This window comes from Panthera onca, chromosome D4 (genome assembly GCF_046562875.1).
Source record: "Panthera onca isolate mPanOnc1 chromosome D4, mPanOnc1 haplotype 2, whole genome shotgun sequence".
Taxonomy (NCBI): domain Eukaryota; kingdom Metazoa; phylum Chordata; class Mammalia; order Carnivora; family Felidae; genus Panthera; species Panthera onca.
This window is the reverse complement of record NC_138351.1, coordinates 26,452,966-26,479,740: the sequence shown is the minus strand read 5'-3', so window position 1 is coordinate 26,479,740 and position 26,775 is coordinate 26,452,966. Positions and strand designations below refer to the sequence as shown.

General features: G+C 41.2%; 1 protein-coding gene across 5 annotated transcripts in view; it reads right to left on the bottom strand.

The window, feature by feature from the left end:
• NTRK2 (neurotrophic receptor tyrosine kinase 2) overlaps positions 1–26,775 on the bottom strand; it is a 335,421-nt gene that overhangs the window by 283,993 nt on the left and 24,653 nt on the right. For all 5 annotated transcript variants that reach the window (XM_060609946.3, XM_060609944.3, XM_060609948.3 and 2 more), the window contains 6 exons: positions 22,669–22,743; positions 22,475–22,546; positions 17,471–17,539; positions 14,569–14,723; positions 1,870–2,006; positions 1,230–1,362 (listed from right to left, as the gene is read on the bottom strand). In XM_060609946.3, coding sequence (XP_060465929.1) covers positions 1,230–1,362; positions 1,870–2,006; positions 14,569–14,723; positions 17,471–17,539; positions 22,475–22,546; positions 22,669–22,743 — 641 coding nt within the window. The remainder of the gene's footprint in view (positions 1–1,229; positions 1,363–1,869; positions 2,007–14,568; positions 14,724–17,470; positions 17,540–22,474; positions 22,547–22,668; positions 22,744–26,775) is intronic.

Sequence of the window (26,775 nt, the reverse complement as noted above, 5' to 3'; positions counted from 1 at the left end):
TTATTTGTAGTTATGTGTTACAAATACAAGGACCCCAGTGGGGTAGGGGCAACACTTACCTTCCTCCCACCAGCCCAGGCCCCCAAGCCCAGGGCCCACATATTCCTTCCACCATGCTCAAATGAGCTTTTGGTGAGGTGTTGATTTAAGGACATAAAGTTGGAAGCTGGTTGCATATGTTTGGGGATAGCATTGATTTCAGGCTTCTGGGTGGGTCGAAATGATGAGAAATTATGAGTCCAGTACCTACTAGGCACAGAGGTAGTACTGACAGTGACAAAGGACTTACAGTTGGTGACCATAATCATGCACTCCGACAATCACACACTGAACGTGCGCCACGGGTAAACCTTAGCCAGTGTATCGGTACCATGTGTCTACGCGTGTATAATGTGTATTCATACACACACACGTGCACACTCGTGTTTCTCTCATCCAAACCCTGACCCAAATACAGTAACGCCTCATTAATTTATACCACGCCAGCTCAGAATTTGGAACAATGTGCAAAGTATATGTGATTTGTACCAAATACATGTTCGCCTTAAACGCCACAATCTGGAATGTGAAGCTATGTGTTGTGTTGTTTACAACACTGGGAAATAACACACGTATGCTGAAGAAGGATTAGTGTCCTGTATCTTAGTTTCAATGTATACAGAAATTTAAAACAATAATAAAAATGTTCTGTGGGTAATAACAATTTTCAATAACTTAAGCAGGACACCACCAACCTTCCCACAGAAACCTGATGTCAAACTAATGAGGTTTTATTGCATCGACGGCACAATTGGGTGTTTGTGAACAGCCAGCCTGATACTTTAGGTGGTATAACTTTAAATCTTCATATGGCTTTTATGGAGAAAACAATTTTAGGAACTGGTTTGGCAGAAATTAAGCTAAAACTTATTAACAAGAGAACGATAACCAGTTCAAAATATGTTCTATCCAAAAAAAAGGTTGGGGGGGGGGGAAGGGGGGAAGGCACAAGAGGACAAGTTTAAGATCAAAAAAGGAGCTTAAAAGAAAGACATGCACGAGTAAGAGGGATGAGAAGAAACAGAACATGTGACAGAGGCTGATATGATATCTCTTTAAAAACTGCACACAGAACACAGCACACACTTTTTTTTCCACACACTTCAGCAGCACCCAGAGTGCCCAACGACAAATGCAGGTGTGTCCGCGATTGTTTGCAATTAAAAACATAGGCCGGTCTGATTACGTACAATGTACAGTGAGGTTGACAGAATCTTGGTCTTCTCCTACAAGATTTTCTGCCACACAGGAGATCTGCTTTCCACTGTCATCAGATGAAATGTTAGTTATCCTTAAGGAGCCCTGTGTGTGGCTCGTTTCATTCTACAAATGAATTAACAGACAAAAATAATCTTTATCACAACTGATGCCAAAGTGAAAAGATTTGGAGTGTCTCCCCCTAACGAAAGAAAGAAATCTATACCATTAGAAAAGGTTTGGGGCCAGGCAAAGGAACCAATCAGGAGCTATTCTACTTCTCTAGATTACAATGGTTTAATGCGCAATGCTGATTTAATCTTTGAATTCTTACCTACCTTTCTCCAAGGGAAAAGAGCCCAAGGAGCGCCCCTCACCTTGCTCACAGGGTCGCAAGAAGCTCACCAGAGACACAGAGACTCTAATCTAGTAGGTATACACAACGAAAATGCAAGCCTGCACTAGTCTTTGTTAACTAAAAGAATAAATAGCAAGTAAATGTACATCAAAAACAGTGTAAATTTCTCTTTCTGGCCCTATAAAATATTAAACGATCATCGCTAGATTAATACAATCTCAAGTTCTGAGACACTCTCATCTCTCTCTGAACACAGAGCCAAACAAAAGCCTTACCATATGCTTGGAAACCAGATTACCGACATCCCAGTACAAGTTCGGAACTGGATCGCCTGAAACACTGCAAGATAATGTGATAGACCTTCCCTCCTCCACAGTGAGGTTAGGTGCGGCCAAATTTGCTGATGGCAAACCTGCGGAACAAGAAAAAGTAAATGGAGATACATATAAATAGTCCGATGCATTATCAAAATAGCAACAAATTGAAAACTCTTCATGCTTTAGAACTGGTAATTATTTACTTTCTGAGACTGATTTATGGTGATCTGAAAAAGTGCCAGGTTGGTAAGCTTTACAAATTTAATGTGAACCAAACAATATGAGGTAATAAGATGAGGTAAACAAATTTTGCACATTTCTTAAAAATACTATTGTAGGAGCACCTGGGTGGCTTGGTCAGTTGGCGTCTGACTCTTGGTTTCAGCTCAGGTCATGATCCCACAGTTTGTGGGTTCGAGCCCCACATTGGGCTCCATGCTGACAATATGGAGCCTGTTTGGGATTCTCTCTCTCTCTCTCTCTCTCTCTCTCTCTCTCTCATTCTCTGCCCCTCCCCTGCTCACACTCACATGCATGCACGCATTCACTCTCTCTCTCTCAAATCAATAAAAACTTAAAAAAATGTTATTACTGCAAAGTAACTTTTTACTTTAAAAAAAACTACTTTATAAAACTATGTCTTCTCCTCTTTCACTGTTCTACAGTTGCCAATCTAGTTTTTTTTTTAATGTTTATTTTTTGAGAGACAGAGAGAAAAGAGAGAGAGCAAGCACAAGGTGGGGGGAAGGGGCAGAGAGAGAGAATTCCAAGTAGGCTCCACACTGTCAGTCCAGAGCCCGATGAGGGACTCAATCCCAGGAACCGTGAGATCATGACCTGAGCCGAAATCAAGAGCTGGACACTTTGAGCCACCAGGCACCCCAATAACCCAGTTTTTTATAGTCAAAAACAAAAGGGTGTAAGACATCTATGTTTTTTGGATAAACCAATTTTTTACATTAAGTAACTCATAAACATAACCTCACTACCAGACCTCAATTTTGAAACAGATTATGGGGGAAAAAAAAGATAGTTTTAAAGCATTCTTCAGACACGAAGCCTGACCATCACAGTATTAGAATGTTCCGAAGCTATAGAAGTCATAGCCAAATATCATAAGAAAAACTGGTTATTGTAAACTTCACGATATGATAAAAAAACAAGTCATGTGGATCTATACCTTCACATTTCAAAAGCTAGCTTTTCTTTATTGGTGCCATTATCACTTCATTAAACTATCGCACCTAGTGGGTGTTTACACTGCTTTCAACCACATGGGTCTCATAGTATTTTCTGCATGAAGGCGCGTCCCAGCGAGTGTAACGATATGTCACGTCCTGCCTGTCAAGCTAGTCCCGCACTTGGTATCAGAAACTCTGCTTGGGACTGCGTTCAGCCAGACAGCTGTGTCCCAAGGACCTATGACACATCATTAACTCAGGAGTAACCCAGAGGTCAGAAAAGGCAATTCATCTTCAAGAGCCGTTGAATTGCCCTATTTGACCCACTATCTTCACAAAACTGCCATACACCCCTCGCCTACGATGCCATCCCCACTGACAAAGCCATTATTCTTTATTACTGAAACCGGACTGGAGCAAGGTTTATACAGGGTAGGTCTCAGGGTGTTCCCACCCCTGGCAAGGGACTTCCCAACCTCTTCAGGACCTCTTCAGGACCTTTCCTATCAGCATGACCTTTCCTATCAGCGTGACCTCTTCAGGACCTTTCCTATCAGCAACCAATAGACAGCGATGTTGTATCTTTCACAGGGTGTCAAAAAGGCCCCTAATACTCTTGAGTTTCATACTCCGAGGTTTTCAATCTCTGTCGTACTCTTAACTTCTGAGGCTCTTCTTTTGTTCCTGAATGGTCTTCTATTTTTATGGCACCCTGTCTTTGTTTCATGGATGCGGTATCTCCTGATCTCTTTGAGACGTCAATAACCTTTTGAATTTTTCTTCTCTCCGCATCAACACTGTTTCTTGCAACTTTTTTTTTTTTTTTGTATCTGTTTGTTTGGTATTTGTCTCTCTGATTATAAGCTTTTCTCAAACAGTGGGTATTGTTGGCCATTCACACATCTTTAAGAACAAGGTACGAGACACATTGTGCATTTAACTGCCAGCTTCATTGTAGAGTAGTATTAGTGGCCTTCTTAAACTGGATACCACCTGACCTTAGTATCATTAGATCACTTTGGGACAAGGTCTGGTCACATTATTCAGATAATGCTCTACCAGTGTCCTGCCCGGAAGAGGAAGAAGGATGGAAATACCAATATTCAGTATGTAAATCCATCATTTTCTCTATGGCTCTCACAGCCTCAACCCTTTCTGGAGTTCCTGATAATCTTTGTTTGATCCTCTTTAGCGAATAAACTTCCCAGGGCACCTGGGTGGCTCAGTTGGTTAAGCTTTCAACTTCAGCTCAAGTTATGACCTTGCAGTTCATGAGTTCAAGCCCCGCATCATGCTCTGTGCTCACAGCTCAGAGCCTGCAGCCTGCTTCAGATTCTGTGTCTCCCTCTCTCTCTCTCTCTCTCAAAAATAAACACTAAAAAGAGGGAGAATAAACCTCCAGTTTTCTGCTGTGGAGGGAGGGGTGCAGCCAGTTGGAACGTATGGAATGACAATGGCTTTAACTGCTCTACAAGGAACTTGAAGCACTCTCCTGTGTTTGGTTCTCCCTGCATTCCTGCTTCTTTCTGAGCCTTGTACCAGCTCTGCATCCCAAACCAAGTGTCCCCAAGCCTTTGCTGCTGCCAACCCGGTAATCAGCATTCTCAGCATTTACTTCAGTTTCTATTCATCCATCTGCTTTCCAGCTTGCACCCTTCCGGGCCTTGTTGATTCCTCTCCCATGTTCTTGGACTTCGAGATTTATCTATTGATTCTGGAGGGATCACAGAGCCAGGGCCTGCCCTGCTGCCTGTCCTCAAGGTATGACCTCTTCCACCAGCCAGACTCCACCAAGAGAGCCTGGAGGCATCCCTTTTGGCACCTTGAATACAAACCTATGACATGAATTTCCTATCTTTTACAAATGCATGTAATAGTTTGGAAATCCTGAGCAGAAAAAAAAAAAAAAAAGGTTAAAATAGAGATTCTCAGTAGAGAATGCTGTGCCATAATCTTAATTTCTCCTAAAAAATTTAATTTAGTTTGGTTTTTTTTGGTTAAGCCTAAATTTATATGATTAACAATTCTAAAAATGTTTGTTTAATTACAATAATAGTAGTAGTATTTATTGGGCATTCACTGAACCAGAAACTCTTTTCTAGTACTGTATTTTTTAATATTAATTTATTTATTTTGAGGGGGGAGGGGCAGAGAAAGAGGGAGAGAATCTCAAGCAGGCTCTGTGCTGTCAGCATAGAGCCCAACGCGGGGCTTGATCTGATGACAGTGAGATCATGACCTGAACTGAAATCAAGAGTCTGATGCTCAACCGACTGGGCCACCCAGGCGCCCCTCTAGTACTTTAAATGATTGTTTTATTTAATCGTTACAAGGAATCATGGAGTTAAGGATTTGTCCTCATCTGCTTAATGAAGAATATGAGTTCTGGAAAAGTCAAATACATCTTCCAAAATTGCCCAAGTACCTGTAGACCTGGGATATGAACCCAAAGTTCAAGATCTTCACCACTACACTGTACTTCCTTCACAGACTGAGTACATCCATTTTAACACAGAACATAAATACCAATATGTATCCATAACCTGAGAATTTAGTTCATTTAAAAAATAATTACGTGTCTATTTGTGAAGGAAGAATGAGTCTCCTTTATTTATAGAGAAATTGTATCACCCTGTCATAGCAGTCTCCAAAGGAATCTGTGCAAAATTGGCCAAGTCTAGATCTTTTAAATGTAAAGTCTTCCACAAATGAGTAAGCATCTGACTCACGTTAATTCTAAAGCATTAATATGCTGGCCAAAGATTCAATAATGGAAAAAACAATCTGTACTTGAAATATCACTTGAGGCTTAATTAGCACAATAAAAATGAATTGGGATGCATGAACAGCCAAGGCAGGATAAACCATTTGCCAGGCACTACTTCCTGGCTTAATAAGATTTGAAATCGGCACAAGCACAGAGCAAAGCTCAGCGAAGCTTCCAACAGCTTCTAGCACTACTGTCATGGGATCCTGATTGAAGCTGCAGACGTGTCTTCCTCTTGCACTCGGAGAAACCTGACTGGAGATCAGAAATGACCATCTGCCCAGCCCGACAGCCACCTCCGTGTCCACGTCTCTTGATGCGGATGTGTTCAGAAAGGACACACCAGCCTTCAGACCTCGGCAGAAAGTCACCAACCGCACGGTGGAAAGGCTGACTTTCTTGAGACTGGGGCCTCCCAAACTGTAATGCGTATGTGAAATGACCAGCAGATCTCATTGAAATCATTGCTTCTTTTGGGGCGCCTGGGTGGCTCAGTTGGTTAAGTATCTGACTTCAGCTTGCGTCACGATCTCACGGTTCTTGAGTTCGAGCCCCGCGCCGGGCTCTGTGCTGACAGCTCAGAGCCTGGAGCCTGGCTTCAGATTCTGTGTCTCCTTCTCTCTCTGCCCCTCCCCTGCTCATGTTCTGTCTCTTTCTGTCTCAAAAATAAATAAAAACATTAAAAAAAAAATCACTGCTTTGTTCTGGTAGGTCTAGGTTGGGGCCTTGAAAGTCTACATTTCTAGCAAACTCTCTGTTCCACAGACTACACTTGGAGTAGCAAGGGTTTGTTTAGATGATAGATGTTGGCTGGACAATTGCTCACTAGGTTTTTGTGTCTACAACTATTATTCTTAAATTTGGCAGGGGCCCGAGCAATCATCTCATCCATGGAACTTTCCCCAGAATGTGTTCTGTGGAATTCAGACTCCTTGAGATGTTCTGTGGGGGGCTAAAGAGGGAGGTGTGGAATATCTAAGATTTAAAAAAAAATAAGAGCCTACTGTAACTCTGTATTGTTTTGTAACTCTGAACGTTCACTATGCTCATCACACATTAAAATCTCTCAGAAGTCCTGCTCTAAAGGAATCATTTCACTTCCACTGATCTTATATTCCCCAGCTTTTTTGAGTTAACCACTTCTCTGTGGGATCTCGTTGTGGCTTTCTTACTTTTATTTGCAGCAATTTCACAAAATATAAGAGATACGCATATTTAAATATTAGATGTAAAATATATTGAAGGCTAAATGTTCATATTGATGATCGTAATAACTTTAACAGCTAATGTTTACTGAGTACTTAATGTGTGCTAGACCTCATCTGTAATATTTTCCACATTACCTTATTTGGCATCCTAAAAACTCTTGAAAGCAGGAGTCATTAGTATCCCCATTTCCAAATGAAGTTAAAGCTTATCAAGTATCATAACTAAATAGCTAATGAGTGGGAGCTGGCCTTGACCCTCATCTGTCTCCATGGCCTTAACCAACACACACAGCCTCCTTCAATGGGCTCTCCCATGCCTCTGTGTCCTTGCATTAGCACACACTTCCAGAGTGTTGACTACAGCTCCTAGGATCACTAATTGAAAGTATGCGGATTCTCGGGGCACCTGGGTGGCTCAGTTGGTAGAGCGTCAGACTTCAGCTCAGGTCATGATCTCATGGCTCATGAGTTCGAGCCCCACATAGCATTCACTGCTGTGCGAAGCTGTCAGCGCAGAGCCTGCTTCAGATCCTCCGTCCCCCTCTCTCTCTGCCCCTCTCCCACTCACGCTTGCTCTCAACAATAAATAAACATTAAAATAAATAAATAAATAAAAATAAAGTATGCAAATTCCCTCCAGTCCTCTGTCACCATTCCTAATGAATAAGAAAATGCTCACTATTAATAAAATATTAGGTAAGAATAAATGCAGGTGACCTCTCACTAAAAAAAATAAGAAACAAATAAGTAGGGTCTCACTTCCTAATAAGTGAGGCAAACTGACCTTTAATCATTTTGAATCATTAACTCAACTTTGCAGTAAGTGACATAGGTCAGATTTGGGTTTCATTTTTCAACAGCCACCTGAAGTTAGGGATTACGTTCTTTCTCATCTTGTTTTAGTCCTCCTGAGCTCTGTTCATTCTGTGTTGGGTCATCATTCCATGCATGAAATATTCAAGGAAATTATGATTTTGTCTAGTGTCTCCTCTCCTCTCACTTTCTCTCCTGTTGGCATATCTTCCAATCTCTCTCTTAAGCATATAGATTTCACTACCAGGAATGAAGCCAGAATGAGCCTGACCTATTTAGAAGTGGCTGCTTTACACCCAGTTACAAAAATGACAGAAAATTAGCAAAGTGACTTTCCAGGCCCAAAATGGAAATGGTGCTTCTATGCTTGTGAGCTGTGTCATTACAGAGTCAGCAACCAGGAAACTTCTAAACACAAAAACTGTGTCAGCAGCTGACAGAAAAAAAAAAAAAAAAAAAAAAAACAGCTTTATTTTCCATCCTAAAAAGATAAAGGAAAACAACAATCCACTGTGTGGTTGCCTTTATTTTAGTAGACAGAACCTGATCCCAAGTAAAAGTAAAGCAAAGTAATAAACTAGACTTTTTATATGCTTTTCAGAAAAAAAAATCTATCCAGCTAAGATGGTAAGAAAATAATGTGTTATACCAATATAACTTCCAGAGTATTGACATCGCATTTCCTTTTCATCTCCCATCATCTAACAAAGCAGAATTGCTATCAGTCTATTTTCCTGGTTTAAAACAATGAAGGACTCTGTAGGAAGGAATATGCTTAACAGACGTATGCTACAAACCACAGGGCAATAACCAAAAGTAAATCTTATCGGTTAAGTAAAACCAATTTACCTCAAGGAACCAGCCTTCTTCTCCAGGTACCTGTGAATTGACTTTTACCATCATAAATAGTATTCTGTTGATGCGTCTTAAGGAATCTCTACATTGAAAGCTTCAAGGTCGAAAAAGTTGGGAAAATTGAAATCGTCGTTATACGTAACAAGGAAACCAAAGGCAGGACTGATTTCAATCCAAGGGACCATTAAGGGGGTTTAATACAGTCAACTGCAGTCCAACCATCAAGTGAATTACCACCTTATAGTCACTGTGGGACTAGCATGTTCTGTGGTAACTAGCTCCTAGTAAAATGGATGGAGGGATTGTTTTGATATGACCCAGAGGACTATTGCCCTTCTTAAACATATTTGCCATCTACTTAGAGCATCCCATCCACTGCTAACACTTCCTGAAGAAACTCTCTTCCAGAGATTTAAATCATAATCAAAGCATAAAGTATACTGTTCTTTAATAATCCCACTTACTGAGGGGAAATGATTGAAAAGACTGCATTGCAAAACTAACCGTTGAAGATCAACTGACAAAGTAGCAGGGATGGTCTTCTATTAAGTCAGCACAGTGACTGGACAAAATAATATTCCTTCTACAAAATTTGTGTGATTCTATCTCTGTCTCCAGAACCGGTGTGCGTGGTGACCCTTTTTTTTTTTTTTTCCTTATTAATGTGGAGACTTGAGATGCATGTGTTTTGTTGCCTCTAATAAAGTTAAATTGTTGCTGCAATTAATAAAGTTTTTCTAAGATTAAAAAGGACCTAGTGGAGGAACAGACCACAACATGTTTCCCAGCATGAATAAATTTACAGTAGTTCACGGCAGGAGGGGCTGTTAGAGCAATACTGTGAGACATTTTGACCATGCTGCTAATGGTAACAGGGCCATTAAACTTCCCAGCCCCGCCTACTAAGCTCAGTTAATCACTAAGAAGAAGGAAAGGGAGATACTTTCACAATGAGATGATGACAGAAATTTCAAAGGGAACTACAAAATACTAAAACATGGAATAATTCAGCTAGAATAACACAAATGCTTAAGTTCTCTTAACTGAAATATCCATACCATTATATAAAAATTTGGTCCAGCCCGATCATTAATAGAACATGTGTGGCTCATGCATTTATTAATTGATGAATTCAGCAAACATTTATCAAATGCCTATTATGTTCAATGGATACATTAGACACCACAGAGGGTGTATTTTTTGCTTTAAAAATGTAGAGCGTTTGTTAATACAATACTTAGATGGTGAAATAGTAAAAGGGAAAGTTTTTAAAGAAAGCCCACCTTATGAATGAATAAAATCTCGGTAGGTCTTTCTTATTGAAATTAAAATGTTACCAGTTGCAAATTAATGGAATAGTCATAGTTATTGGGAATCATTGGTTTAGAATGATGAAACAAACACACAAGACCATACAATACTCTTATGAATTACTCTTGGACTTAGTTAACAGTTTCATACAAAAAAAAGTGAAGCTGAACTCTATGAAACTGTGATGTAATTAAACACAATAGATATATTTTAAAAGTCTGCAAAGGGCAAGACCTGAAAGAAAAGCCAACCGACCACAAATCCAAGCTTTAAATAAGACATCTATATAACTTAAAGATAGTAGCTTATTTTCTGATTCCTGTAGTATGGACTTTCAGAAACAATTTAAATCCAACAGCCTAGTGTCAATCTACTGCTCAATCTAACTTCTCTTTAAAGAGCCCAAACTAGGAAACCATGATGAAGAAAAGCAACATATGACTAAGCCCCCAACCGGAGCTTCCCATTCTGATCTCAAATCTCTAGATATTTTGCAAAACTTTTTAAAATTCCATGGGGCGCCTGGGTGGCTTGGTCGGTTAAGCGTCCGACTTCGGCTCAGGTCATGATCTCACAGTCCGTGGGTTCAAGCCCCGCGTCGAGCTCTGTGCTGACGGCTCAGAGCCTGGAGCCTGTTTCAGATTCTGTGTCTCCCTCTCTCTCTGCCCCTCCCCTGTTCATGCTCTGTCTCTCTCTGTCTCAAAAATAAATAAACATTAAAAAAAAATTTTTTTAAAATAACTTATAAAATTCCAGTGTTAGTGAATAAGAAACCAGAACACGATGAAAAACTCCTGAACAAGAGAAAGTGAGAAAGTGGGGTTAAAGAAAATCAACACAGCCTCAAAGGGACACGTAAGTATTTGCTTCACAAAAGCCAATAGGGAAGCTCTAGGCTGACCCAAGACTCAAGGGGCAGATGGCAGGACAGAGTGGAGCCCCACTTCAGCTGAGCCACGGGGGCCACTGGTTAAGAAAACTGAGTAGATGCGACATATCCTGTCGCTACGCTCTCACTGTGGACACAGCATCCAGTAAGAGTTGGAGCCACTCCCAAATGGAAGCAATGAGCGCAGGAAGGTCACCAGAGAAAATCAGCAGTGCTTGGTACTGGTGACACCCTGGGGATACAGTGAACCCCAACACGGAAAAGGGTGTTTCAGTCATAGAAAAACTCAATCACTAGAGACTGTGGAAATTCAAAATTAATTGTTGGAAGGGAGAAACTCAGTATCCGGAGAAACAGCTGAAGGACAAAGCATGAGTAAACCAATTTTCCCATCATGTCACGCAAAAGGACAAACAGATGGGAAACACTACTGAAGGCTGAGAGGTATGGAGGGTGGAGCCGGAAGTGTAAACGTCCATCTACATAAATTAGAAAATCCTTCCAGAACTTCAGACATAAACCCTCACACTGAAAGAGTATGCTGCGTATCAAACAGCACTTTACAAAATCTTTTTTAGAATAAAAACACACACCTAGTTACATGATGGTGAAAATTTCAGAATAACATGGAAAAGGAGAAAATCCTCAAAGCTTCTGGAAGGAAAAGAAAAGCATAGGTGACCTGTCGAGAAGTAAGCATAAGACTGGCCTCAAGCTTCTTACCTGCAACATTGAATACAAAGAGAACATGGTACCACATCTGCAAAGTTCTAAAAGGAATTTGTTTGAATCTAGAATTTTATACTTAGCCGATTCCATTGAGAAGAAAATATACAGTCTTGAGTTTCCACCAGGCAAGGACTTCAAGATTTTTTTTTTAATTTTTCTGAATGAAATATTAAAGGCTACACGCCAGCAAAAAGAAAAGCTGCTCCAAAAGGTAGTAGGGTTCAAGAGTTTAATGGCATGCAAAGAAACAGTAAATCTTCATAAAAGTCAAGTAACAATCTAAAAATAAAATCCTATTTGACAACAATCTGAGAGATGGGACGAGAAAGTAAAGAGAAATAAAGGTATCTTTTCCTGTCTTGTTGGGTGTTATCTCTAGATGCTTACAAGAAAAAATACGTTTTGATAGGGGCAGTGAATATTGGGGCATTATATATTTACAAAAAAACAAAAACATAAGGTATAGCTTTCAAACAAATTAAGAAAAAATAAAATAAAAAACACTATCAATGGAAGAAAAGGAAAACACTGTAGAAAAATAAGCAAAGGATGTAAGTAGATGATTCATCAAGGAATAGACACAATGTCCCATAAACACAGAAGAAACTCAATAGTCATCAGGAAAATGCAAACCAGAAAGCAATGACCTACCAGTTTTTAGACAAGCAAAAAAGTAAAAAGTTTGCTAATATCAAGGCATGCCTTGCTGGAGTGGCTATAATTTGGTACAACTGCTTTTTAATGCGCAAACCATCGAAGCCAAAACTTCTGCTTCCTGTTCTGGATCCCAGAAAAACCTTTTCATCTGTACACAGTACAAAGAGCAAAGAGTAAAGATACTTGTTGAAACATTTCTGGAGTGACGAAAAATGAGAAATAAGCTAAATGCCCAACAATATGGAAATTTTAATGTAATTGAGGTATATGCCACCATGAATACTGTGCAATGATTCAAAAGAGTATTACAGATCTCTAACCACTAACCTGAAAACAAGAAAAACACAAGCTTTATGTGTAATGCAGGTTATTTTTACAACAAAATGTATCGACCTTATTTGTGCAATTATTAATAAGTAAAAAAAAAGTTTGGACAGAAAGAAAAATTAACAAACAACAAACCAATTTAAGAATACAAAAGTGGTAGAGAACTGATTTTACAAGGTAGCTTTAGCATCGTTGACACTGAAATTAATTGTGAATGTTACCATGAACGCAATGGTCCTAATGGAGCCATCAAACATATGCCTCCCAAATCATGACAGTGAATTCAAAAGCTCCTAAGACACACAGTTGACTAATTTGTAGGAAACAAATAAAACTTACTGAAAACTGACAAACTGACCAGGAAAAATGAGGACCAGTTCCCTCTTACCCTTACCCTCCCCCAATCGTAATAGTCTATCAATAACCCTATAGATTCAGCGCATTACCAAAAGCTGTCAAGACAAGTTGGCCAAAAATTAAAATTATTAAAAAAAAAAACCCGAAGAACTGGCTTCAGGCAAGGGCAAAGCAGACGTCTATTAAGAGGCCATTTGCGAACTAAGAGCATGACTTAGATGCGCTTTCTTTCTTCCTCTCAGTGGTTGCTGAACCAATGTGGTCACAACAGCCATGTGGACTTGGGAGCCAGCCAAGAGGCCAGGTGACTCAACACTGAATTTCTTGTCCCTCCAGGCGACTTCTCTCAGCGGTGCAAATTTATACCAGAACAGAGCACAGCTGCCCTCTTCTCAATCGGGAGGAGATATATATTAAAAGTTGGGTTTGTTTAAGTGTTGGCTAGCAAAGAAAGCTCAGGGAAGCTGTCAAGAGAACAAAGCCTGGTTCCCCTATGATAAAGCCCAAGGGCTCTGGGAGAGAAGAATCTATGGGAAGAGTAACTGCTGTCTTGTAAGCCCCTTCAGGGTAAGAAACAAATACTTCTCTTTCCTTTTATTACATTCTCTTTAAAAATGAACAACAGCTATATTTTCCTTCAAGAAAAATTGACCCCAAACAGCACGGTCTTCTGAAAACAAAGAATCGAATGTTCGTGGTTCATATACAGATTCCTGACAGACAGGAATCAGGTGCTACGTGGCTTTCTGCTCTGTCACCAGCCACTCGGCCAGAAGATCAAATATAACTGTGAGCTAACTAACTGGCTGGACTATGCATATGTGAGTATTCGAGGAGGTACATCACAGAAGTCCTTAGCAGGAAAATCCTAACCAGAACATTTGGGTTTTCCTTCCTTGCAAACACACTGGCACTCACAGAGAGATGGGACTTTGTCATAAGGTGCCCCCTTAAATTCTGGAGTTGTAAATGCTGAGGAGGAGTGGGGGCAAGATGAAGGAGGAGCCTGGAAACCCAAACATGGGAAAAGCAGGTATAAGGGCAGATTCGTGGTGCCCCATCAAGAGACACAGACATCTGGCAGCAAGACAAGTGTAAGGGAATGTGCTGGATTGATCTGCATTTTCTTGTACTGGGAGGACACTTTATCACCACGAGATCTTTCCCTCTCCACAGCCTGGGTAAGTAAATATGTAGCCAATCAAGTATTACACTCTTAGCAGATAGTTTTTGGATGGATGGATGGATGGATGGATGGATGGATGGATGGATGCGTGAACAGACAAACGAACAAAGAAACAAAGGAATCAACAGTGTACTTTTTCTCCATGCACTTTAAAGCCATCCACTCCGAATTAATATTCTACTTGCAAAGAATATTCAGCAAAGTTGTTCCCAGCTGATTTCTCCACACTGCATACAAATGTTGCCCAGCTCACCAGAGACCTCAACAGCATACTATATAAAATCTGGGTAGTGATAATCCTCCCAGACTCTCTACCACACCAAGGCAATTAGAATAATTAATAGCAAGTAGAATTCATTGATTCGAAAGTAAATTACCACAATTGGGTATCTGCAGGTTTGCCAGGGGAATATTCTTGCTGCTTTCATTTAGGCAGTACAAATCCTGAGTTTCTGGGCTGGATTTAGTCTCCTGAAGAGTCTTGATCCACATAATGTCACAGGAGCATGTAAATGGATTGCCCACCAGGATCCTACACAGAACAAAAATGAAACCAGATCAGGCTTCTCTTTTCTCGTTTTAACTACCCTAGTGTTTATGAAGCACTACAACATTATGAATTCTTTCTGACCCACAATCTTTGGAAGTCATACCCACCTGCGCAGTTTCACAACACTTATTCATTCATTTAGCTAATACTTACTGGTCTTCTGCTAGGTGCAAACACCCCCGTGGACTCTAAAGGATGCAAAGTAACGCAAAACCTTTCAGAGTAATAGGGAAACAAGACAGGGACAGAAAGAGCTATAATGTAGGATAGGAATGGATGTCTCATAGGATGGGGAAAAATAAGATGCCATAACAAATTTATCACAGCTATTATATAGTAAGCGAGATCTTAAGTCAAGATGCCAATAGTTAACAGTTGTCAGGAATGCTAACACACTTATTTCTGACCTGGCTACAGATTCGAGTGTTATTATTTAATGAGCTCAAACTACAGTGGGGAGCACAGCAATTTCATCTTACTTTAAAATGAGACTGTAAATACAAAGCTAAGATTAAAATGTTAGAGTCGGGAGGGTGGCGCCCCCAGCTTTCTGCACGATGCAACCACAGGTCAGCCGAACGGATGCCAAGAAGTTGGAGTAAATGTGACCAAGAGCCTGGAAGGGACTCTTAAACCTCCTACACATACGCAAACACACACACACACACACGCACACACATTCACGCATGCACACTCACGCATGCGCACACACACCAAGTTCAGGGTTTCTGAGAGCAAGGGCAAGTGAGCTTCAGACTGAGCCACTCAGCCCGCTGTGGGACGGTCTGCATAGAGAAAACCGCCACTCAGCCGAGCTGCCTGGACTCCCGTGGCCTACGAAGGGTAACAGAGGAAGTAGTCAAGAGGAAAATAAAAACCACAAGAAAAAAATCTTTAAATGTTTATTTATAATACTCAGTGGCCTATTTAAGATGAATTCCATTTATGGTAATGAGCCTTTAAATGAGGCCATTTACAATCGTTACATAGGCTCTGCCTGGCATTAGCCACAATACTTAAGATTTCCTTGAGGACAGGACCTAGGCTTTGCAACATCATTTACTCCTGTGGTTTTCTGGTTGGGTTCTAAGAATCTCCGGGATCCCTAGAGACTCTTCCAGGAGTTTCTTTGGGGAAAATGTGGTCATGGCAGACTCAATTAATTTGTGTCCGCTTGATCGCCTCCAAGTATCCTTCCATCACCACAATACGATTTGATGCTACTGGAGACAGACTACAATGGGAAGACATCCACAATGCTTAAACTTCAACTAATCCAAGAGGCTTCCTGGCGCTCGAAGTACGTGAAAAACTAAAGAATCTTTCAAAAAAAGAAGGTACAACTAAATCCACTAAAGAAGTGAAGGATCTTCAGTTGTAACTATCGCAACGATCAATGACCACACAACGCTGGCAGACAGCTGGGGTTCAATTCTTCAGTCCCCATGCAAACCCCTCTTCCAGAGACTGTCAGAGCACATTACACTCATTCGCTTAGGCTTCCATGTCTCCCACTAGAGAGCAGAATCCTGGAACACAGAAACTTCTCCCTACATCCCAGTCCAATATGCAACCAGGCCCACAATTAACATGTGTTTCGAGAACCGATTAAATATGCTGCAGGGAGAAAACAGAAATGTGTGAATTTGAAATCAGTGCTCTGATTTTTGACCCGTTGAGGAAATTTCCTGCAGTGATGCTCAAAATGTTCACACTGAGCATCTCATTCCATTTCACATCTTCCTTAAATTGTATGTGCCTATTCCTATGTGAGAAAGCTTACCACTTCAACTCCGCAAACTCAGTGTATTCCAATGACTGCCCATCGTTGACACGGGGCACCAGGCAACCCTCCTTATAACCCACTGATTTGTCTCTGCACTAATGGCATCTTCTCTCTGCACGTTTTCCTTGTGAATAGGGGCGGATCCTACAACCCAGGCAATATATACAGTTTGAACCAAAGCGACTGCCTGGGATTCAAAGGCCTCGTCCATCCGGCAACCCCACCTCTGACACACAGAGCCTCTGCTTTGGGGTGTTCTAGGCAACCTCCCCATAGGAATGTCAACAGTTTATATGTGTTTCATGGTGATAACACGAGAATTGATCACACCTGGAAATGCCGGCCAGTAGACATCAACACATTACAATCTTTTTCCTATCATTTTACAGCCAAGGAAATTAGAGAATAAGGGTATATACTGAGTGCAGTAGCAGACCTAGAAGGCAATGTCACAAGGATGGGCAGGGAGGGCAAAGGACGACCTCTCCACCAACGTTCACTAAACACCAGCGGGCACTGTGGTTGCGGATAAAAGCTGGAGAATGTTGTGCCCATGGCTATTTCCCCCTTGAATGGGTTTGCTTTCCATTAGGTCCTGGACATAACAAGGACCAAACATGTCGCCATTATGACACAAAGCATCCCCCGCCCGCCCACTCTCATCTTTTTCTGTTTTCCCTCCTTTAGGAAACAAATCTTTATGTAAAAACATTTAAACTCATCATAAATGATACCTTACTATTGAGATTGCTGTGTTAATTTGTTACTGAATCATGTTTTTTATGAGGGAATAAAAACACAAGTGGCCAAAACCTGAGAAATCGTTTTCTCAAGAATTTTGATATAAAAATGCATCCGCAGCATCACTCATTAAAAAAAAAAATACTTAATTACTCTCTCCCCTGAAACTGTTACCGAATGACACACAATAATCATTACTTACAGTTCAGACAAATCAAGGTGACGAAAATGCTTCCTAGACAAGCTGGTCAGTTTATTTCGGGTAAAATTGCTGAAAGAAACCAAAAACATTAAATGTGAATTTGAAACGTTACCTCTCAAGAATAAAATATGCAAGTAGAAAACTGTTTTTCAAGATATAATTTCATTTAACCATGGTTCATTTGACCATGGTTCAACTATAATCTCTTTCTTCCATCTGGAATGACAATTTAAATTTTCCTGCCTCTCCTATAATTCTTGTTCATAAGGGGAGGAGAAGGATGGGAATACTTTCCAATGTGTCTTTTTAATCTCTTTCTTAACAAAAAGTTTATTTTTCATATGCTGATTCAGAGCCAAGTTATACACTTCCTAGAGATCTCTGACCTCTTAAACAATTAATAGGAGGAATAAACTTAATTTGATTTAAAACCATGAAACTCACTAGGGGAAAAGATACTTTAAAATTAAACAGCATCATGAGTATTTTGAAATTACAAGACACATAAATATTTAACTGAATCTAACACATCCTTATAGGAAAGAATACACACTGATAAACTCTGATCGATTGATTAACTCTGCTGATTGTTTATACGTGATTTCTAAAAAACCTGATAATTCCAAGATAAGGACAGTAACAAAAAAAATCACATAACAAGGAATATGTTAGATTTCATCTGACACTATTCTAGCGACACATCATTTTAAGATTTGGACCAACCAGACAATGAAAAGTCCATGAAACCAAGTCATAAATACTAATGAATTTACTGACGTATTCCAAATATGTAATTTCACTCAATGGCAGGAGTTTCCGTTTCCAGCGATCAGTGCCACGAGGCCCTGAGTTGGGAAATTCAGAGCCATAATCCCAGCAACTGACTCGCTCTGTGGATTTGTTTACTGGTTGAATTTATTTAAAAAGTGTCTAATGCTTGGGTCTCCAGACATGTGCCTAATAACTAACAGGAATGTAAAATAAACATCAACTTTTGCAAAAACAGCCAAGCCCCCAACAAATTACAACGAGACTTTCAGTATCTGTTTCCTGCTCAGGAAAGGAATCGCTGGGCTGAGAGGTAAGAACAAGGGACCTGAAGGTGACAGTTGTCCCGACCCTTTACCTGAGGCTAGACTATTGTGTCAGCCCAACAAAATCATCAGTTGACCAGACATCCTGCTATGTCTGACCAGCCACCTTCACAGAGGGGTTCTAACCCAGGAGCTAATGTATGAGCCAACTCTGGTCAATTGAAGGAATACAGAAAACACCGCTTCAGGGTCTCCTGTTTCAAGAATGCGTGTGTCCTCTCCCGACTTTGTTCTATATTGAGATTTCCACTCATCCAAACCCCTACCTACACAGGGTTCCCTCTTCTTCCTATGCTTACTTCTTCTGTCTTTATACTGCGTGTAAAGTGCTCACCCACATGAAAAAAATAATTCACCGGGAAGTTGTAAAATGTGCCCACATACATCTTTTTCTCTTTTCTTTTGGAACGTGAATTAAGAATGAGTTTCCCTGGAGTATCATACACTGAGAAGTCAGTCTGTCTGTGTTCTCTCCAGTCTTTGAGACACAAACGTTTCCATCTTCAGAAATCCCTACCCTCTGAAGGAAAAACAAACAAAACAGCAAGAACAAAAGCAAACAAAAAACAAGCAAGCAAACAAACACATCCACGACTCTTCTTCCCAAGAAGAACCAGGAGAGGGGCGCCTGGGTGGCTCAGTCAGTTAAGCATCCGACTTCAGCTCGGGTCATGATCTTGCGGTCCGTTGAGTTCAAGCCCCGCATCGGGCTCTGTGCTGACAGCTCAGAGCCTGGAGCCTGTTTCAGATTCTGTGTCTCCCTCTCTCTCTGACCCTCCCCCGTTCATGCTCTGTCTCTCTCTGTCTCAAAAATAAATAAACATTAACAAAATTAAAAAAAAAAAAAAAAAAGAAGAACCAGGAAAGGGGGGAGCAGAGAAAGAGGACACTATGGTCAAGGTCTCGGTCAGCTACAAAGACAGCACCGGGAGCAGCTGGCCCTGTCGGGCTGCCAGCAGCACAGCCCATAGTGGGGTCATACGCCAAAGAACAAGATGAGTTTTATGAACCATACTTATTATTGAGGCAAAAGCCAAAAAAGAGGAGGAGGGGAGGGAAAAAAATCAACAATCCTCTTACTGTTTGATGACAGAACATGGCGAAGGAGCTAATTAGCACCTCGGCAAAGTCCCTGGAAAATACACAGGCTGTCTTTTCTCACAACCCCTGGGTTCTCAGAGGCCGGGGAGGAATTAAAGGCACCAAGAAATAAACTCAGTGACCAGTCATAGAGGCTGCAGACAGTCACCACATGATGCTGCATATGCCCAGGGCAGAGGGAGGGGTGGTGAGACAGAATCCAATCTGAACCCCCCTAAAACCCAAAGTCAAATAGATTGCTCTTGTGCACATTTTTATGTTGTTGGGGAGACTCAGAGATAATCGGTATATCCCTGGAGTAAAGAGAAATGCGTTTCGTTCTCAGCTCCCTGGTACCCAAGGTGATATTCAGAGAAATCGCAGAAAATCAGATAAAACAAGGCAGTGCCTGAGTTCTAAGTCATAAGGACAGGTTGGGACTAAGGTCTGCAAAGGCAGACACCTCATTTGCTTCCTCCTCCCTCCCTGCCATTCTCAAAGCCAACCAGTGAATTTAATATTTGGGTGAGGAGGAGCCTCTCTCATCCATGAACACTGTATACGAAGCTTCCCGGCATCACCGAATGTCTGAATGTTGTCTAACTTCATTCTCTCTTAATACCTGACCGTGCCGACAAATGGCAAGGGAGTTTTTGCAGCTTCACCAGTGACTTGGCTTCCTGGCTACTGCCTTTTAAAGATACTATATAAGATATGTCCATCTCTGTGGTTTTCTGCTCTCAAAGGACACGTCTTTGGGAAACAGGGACAGATAGCTGGTTTTAGAGAAGCGGTCTGCAGCACATAGAATGCCATTCAAATTATTCTACCGTATAATCACCCTGAAAACATACATCAAGTGGCTTTGGTTTTCATAAAAATGGCATGCAACAGGCAAGCAGAGAAAGTAGGAGAGGTAGAGTAAGCCCTCTTGCGATTAAATCCCCTCATCGATAAATAAGTTTATTACTGAAACCACAATTAACCATAGCCCAATGCCCAAATCACATCGATAGGGGAAGTGACGGGGTGAAAATAAAATGTGGCTGAGAGAGTAATCCAGGTGTAGTGTCAGCTGTAAATACCAGAACTTAAGCCCCTGAAGTCATTAATTACATTTAAGTGACGGCTTTAGAGCATTGTGACTTTTGTTTCTGTCCAAGTTCTCTCGTTTTTGCTCTCAAGACCCATGCAGACATCAGATTTGTGCAGGCAACCCAACCACAGAGATGATGCCAAAAAGGCATTTAAGTGAAATGTGTTAATCAAGTTCCTTGGAGTTGTACCACATTTTTGCTGAATGTTGTATATCTTAGTTCTACAGACTTTATTTTCAAATCGACTTCATCATTAACGCCACCTATAAAATATGAAGTCATGATACTGGCTTTACGAAATTCATGTTTTTCATAAAACCCACAAATCTCCGGGGAGTGTCCAGGCAATCTGCTGCTAAAGAATGATTTCTTTTGTAACTGGTATGGAAATCAGTTGGGGAACTGTTCTCTTCAAGGAAAGAAAAAGGAAAAATATCCTAAGAAGGCTGATTCTCTAATTACACGGATGGTAGAAATTTTATTTCCTGTGCTCTTGTTGTAGGAGCACGGTCAGGGTGAGCCCTGGAGTCACAATTCTGTCACTTTCCATCCTGTGGGCTGGAGAAAATCCTAGAACTTCCTCAGTGTGATTTTATGTCCATGAACAGGAACCAAAGAGATCTTCCCTACCGATTGTCAGAAAAACCAAGCGCGATATCATGGGAGAGAGTTCCATAGGTAAGCTGTAGATGATGAGACACAAAAGCACGGTCGCAGAGAATTTGCAAAGCACAAAAAGACCAAAGAATGCCGGCCAACGAATTCCTCCAGCAGACACACCCCTTAACACTCAAGGCACAGGGAACACCAACCTGAGCTGAGGGGGAGGTAATCCTCTGCTGAATGAAGAAACCTCTCCAGGCGCCTGCGTGGCTTAGTCAGTTAAGCGTCTGGCTCTTACTTCGGCTCAGATCATGATCTCGTGGTTTGTGAGATCGAGCCCCATGTCCCTGCTTGGGATTCTCTCTCTCCCCCGCCCCCCCACCCCTTCTCCGCTCATTCACTCTCACTCTCTCTCTCTCTCAAAATAAATAAATAAACTTAAAAAAAAGAAAAATAGTGAAGAAACTTCTCAGGAAGGCCATCCCTTATGGACCGCATGCCACCCTCTAACAGGACTTAGCAGCGGACAACCTGAGAGCTTCCATTGTCCCTATTTCCGTCTGACCTCGGTTGACAAAGCATCAACGTGACTTCAGTGAGGCACGTGCTGTTTTGCAATTATCTGAACCTTTGGCATGTCCCATGATTGATTTTTCTCCGCTTTTACCAATCACAACAGATAGCTTTGAGAAAATGAACTTTCAAAAGAGGATCTCCGGGGGGTGGGGGTGGGAGTGGGGGCACTGGCAATTTTTAGTTCCCTAAAAAGGCCGAGGCCGTCAGTTTCTTTCAATTCCATTAGTTTGATGTCTTCCAGGGAACACGTAATGATTCCCAGGAAAAGAATCAAGGACCCTGTACCAGGACATAGTTTTCACATCAGACTCTGCTGTTGGCCTACTGCTCCATCTAAGATGGAAATGGCCCAGAAATCCATGAAAGGGAATACACAGGCTGTTCTAAGTACCCTTCTAAAGCTATTCAAAAATCAAAGCTAACATTTCTAAGCTACTGTCACACCTATACTAACTTTTAAGAAAGGAAGTTTATAGTTGCAAAAGAAGAAAACAGAGGGGAAAAATATTGAATACATTGGGTCCTGGGAAGCAAAAGCATCAACCTTTACTTACATGTGCTGTAAGTTGCTGTTTTTCAGAAACGCTTTATGAGCCACAAATTTTAATCCAGAATCCACAATTGTCCTAAGAAAACACACAGTTACACGTACGTTAGAACGAATGGGTGAAGGCGCGCCTGACTGTAACACAGCATAAGAAAAGGTATAGGTATGCAAGCATAAGGTATGCAAGTCCTGAGTACTCACAGATTTTTCAGTCCTGCGTAAGCTTCAACATCATCTTCGTTGATGATTTCCAACCTTTTCTGATTGGCAATGTAACTGCAAAAAGAGCAGAGAGTGAAAACCAGTCACCCAGAAGACAGTACACGAAAGAATGGGTAACCTCATCCCGCCTCACCAAGGTGGCGACCCCTCTCCACCCACCGCAGCCCCACCCTTTTTCTTAAAATACAACAAAGGGAGAAAAACTGTGGCTAAGAAACCATGATTGATCAGGTTTCAAGGTCAATGACAGATTCACCAAGTTTCATTTTTTTCTTAATCTTGTATCACTCTTTGAACTCACAAGTCCAATCTGCCTCCCCTTTCAAGGTACCCCCTGTGTCGAGAGATGAAAATAATTTGGACATGTATCTGCTGCCTCTGAAAAGTGTTTCGTCCTTATGGTGACAGCCACAGGGATGCTGGCATCATCACACGCAAGACAAATCACATCTTTCCCCACATGCCAAGAGAACCAGTCACTCCTTTTTACTTCCTAAAACACTGAAGCAGATTCTCCTCCCCGTTCTCCTTCCTCCTCTGCTCCCTTCCTTTCTCCCCACTCTCTCTTTTCCTGGCCTAGGATCCCCTTTGTCTATCTGTCAGTAGCAATACCAATTTCTCCTTCTGGGAACCACATTTCATAAAGCCCCACCACATGGCCCTAGGGCACTCTCTGTAGGAACCCTCCTCTTCCTCACCCGCCAGACCCTCAAATGCAAGAGTGAACTGGTGACTGGCAGGACAGAGAATTCTATCCCCTTGGCCATGATGATTGCTTCGACATGTGCGTGTGACCTCAAGCAGACCAATGAGAATTTTCCTTAGAACTGAAAAATGAATGCTGGGACAGAGAGAGACTCTTTCTCTGGGATCATAGTTGAAAGATTATACTGGCCCAGGGCCTCCATGAGAAATTTTTCTGCCACAAGGAAAGAGACTGTCTAACAATGAAGTCAGCATACAGAAGGACAAAAGAGCTATGAGGGGCATCTGGGTGGCTCAGTAGATTAAGCAACCAAGTCTTGATTTCGGCTCAGGTCATGATCTCAGGATCATGATGAGATCAAGCCCTTGCATCGGGCTCCATGCTGAGCGTGGAGCCTCTTGGGACTCTCTCTCTCTCTCCCCCTCTCTCTCTCTGCCCCTCCCTGACTCACTCGCTTGTACTCTCCCTCAAAATAAATAAATAAACATTTTTTTAAAAAAGAGCTCTGAGATATAATAAGAGAGAGGAGCCTGAAAAATGCCACGTGAGCCTTGGATCCAGACATCTGTGAAGTTAGATGTCACTAACATTAGTTTGATCTGAATTTCTGTCACTTGCAACCAATAAAATCCCTTATAATACAAACACAAAGCTATTAAAACTACCACCATAGAATTTCCTTGCTCTACCATAGAATTTCCTTGTGCTACAATTATCTGAATATTTTCTTAGGTCACAACCTTTTTGAAGACAGCTGGATCCTGTTCTATAATTCTTAATATGCACCACAGCATATAACAAAGTACCTTGCACATGGTAGGTGTTCAAAGGGTCAAGGGTAGATAGATGGGTGAATGGATATATGGATGGATGGACAGAAGGATAGATGGGCAACACTATTTGGAGCTGGAGTTCCAAAGGCACTATAGGAAGCGGTATCAGGATAGATCTTCCCCCTTTCTTTTTCAAAAAAAGTTAAGACATGTCACATATTCCAATTAAGACACTGAAAACAAATATGCAGCCCTGCTCTTACTAACACGAGGTAAAATGAAAAACATAGTAACCGATGCAGGAGAAGATACAGCATCTATCAGTTGCTTCTACACAGTCCAAAGAATGAAAAGTGGACATCAAGATATATGGTAAGAGTTGGGGTGCCCATTTTTGGAAAATAAATTTCAGAAATAAAGTAAAATAAAGAAATGCTCTGAGAGAACAGAAAAGGACCGAAGAAAAATAATTTTCAAAGGACCCACATTAACATTGTCCCCTGTTTCATAAAAAAGCAACCTCCAAGATAGAAAGCCATATTCTGCTCAAGGATCTTGGCTTTCCCTGATATCCAGGGCCTGGCACTTAATAGGTGTGCAGGAAAAATTCATTCCCTTTTCTTGTTCTACTACACTAGGAGGAAACACTTCTCAGACTCCAACCTAACGCTCAAAGAATTTTCAACATCAAGATTTTTTATGAAATGTTTCAAAATCATCACAATTTTGATTATTTAAGTTATTCAACTAACATTTTCAATAGAGACCACAGTGACCCCCCCTTCTTCTAAATTATCTCCCAGCAAGAACTTTATTCCAGAGACCCCTAAATATTAATGCTTCCTTCATGCAACTGGCAGCAAAAAGGGCAGATAACATGGGCCAGGTTTCCTTTGCAGTCACAGCCAGGACTTCCAGAGAACCTTATTCCTGTCTTACAGCTGAGCTAGCATGGTGCTGTCACTGTTCTGAAATCATCTACGAGTTTTTCATCCCTTGGAGGGATCACCATCACTGTATCCTTCATGCTGATGACAGGGGCCTAACATGCAATAGGTATTTAGTCAACATCTGTGGCACAAAGCATTTATCTTTAACTTTTCTTTAAGTTATTGATGGCCTTTGTGGTTTTCAATTTCATTTTTCATCAGATTTTTAATGGATAAACTCCCTGGTTGTATTCAGTAAAATACAACGGGCTAGTATAAATTAGAATGGAAGGCATAGATGGAAAAAAAAAAACCCAAGGGCGGAGATATCAACAGAGGTAGGGATTAGGTTCAAAATGCATATGCTTGTTAGAAAAGGGCTTGTTAGAAAAGTGAGTCTAAGCTTTCCAGTCTCTGACACTCAAGAAAAGAAAGAAAAGGAAATAAATTTCATCAGTGGTAAATTCAGTGTTTGTGAGATAAAAATATGCCAGACATTAAGCAAAGCATAACAGTTCTTAGATCTAAGACCAGACAGGAGATTTTGCGGAAAATCATCAAAAGTGCCATGTGAAATTATTAAAAAAAAAAAAATGGTCATTAGAGAACATTAGAGAATACTCTTCCACTGTAGGAGGCAGGAATGCCTTGGATAAATCTGGAATATTTCTCCCGGTCAGAATGGAAAAACCAACAGATGAGCTGTATTAAAAGGTGGTTAAGTGCCCACCAGATGCCAACAGCTACCCTTTGTAAGACATCATCTGCCGAGATGCCCGCACCACAGCTGCTGGCTATACACTGCTCATCGACTCTAGCCCTCAAGAAACTCTCCTCAGCTTCCTCCCCGTGAGGAATCTCAGGGTTAGAATGGGAACCAGCCCAGGTAGTATCAGACAATTCACAGAGGGGAAGCCTCAGTGGCCAAGAAACAGATGACAAACTGCTCACCCCACAAGGAACTCAAATCAAAACAAGGACATAGCACTCCTCTCCCACTAAATGGACGTGTTTCAAGGGTGACGACATAAAGCATTTCTAAGGATGTGGGGGATTTTTCTTACACTGTCGGAGGGAGTGTGAATTGGTACAACCGCCCTGAAGAGCAATTTATTCTGGAAGATGATACATCAGCCCACTTTACAACCCAGTAATCCTATTTCCAGGTATATACCTGGAAGAAATTTGCACACAGCCACACACAGAGACATCTGCAAGAATATTTGCTGTAATACAGTCAGAACTCAAAATCAGAAACAAGCCAAGTGTCCATCAATTAAGAAACAGAAAACAACCAGAGGGGAAGTGGGTGGGGCATGGGGAAAACAGGTGATGGGGATTAAGGAGTGCACTTGCTGCGATGTGCACCGGGTGACGTATGAAGTTTTGAATCACTATATTGTACACCCGAAATTAATATTACATGGTATGTTAACTACACTGGAATTAAATTTTTTTTAATTTAAGTTTATTTATTTATTTATTTTGAGAGAGTGTGTATGTGCACAAGCAGGGGAAGGGCAGAGAAGGAGGGAGAGAGAAAGAATCCCAAGCAGGCTCTGCACTGTCAGCACAGAGCCCAATTCAGGGCCCAAACTCATGGAACCGGAGATCGTTACCTGAGCCAAAATCAAGTGCCAGATGCTTCACTACCGAGCCACCCAGACACCCCAAAACT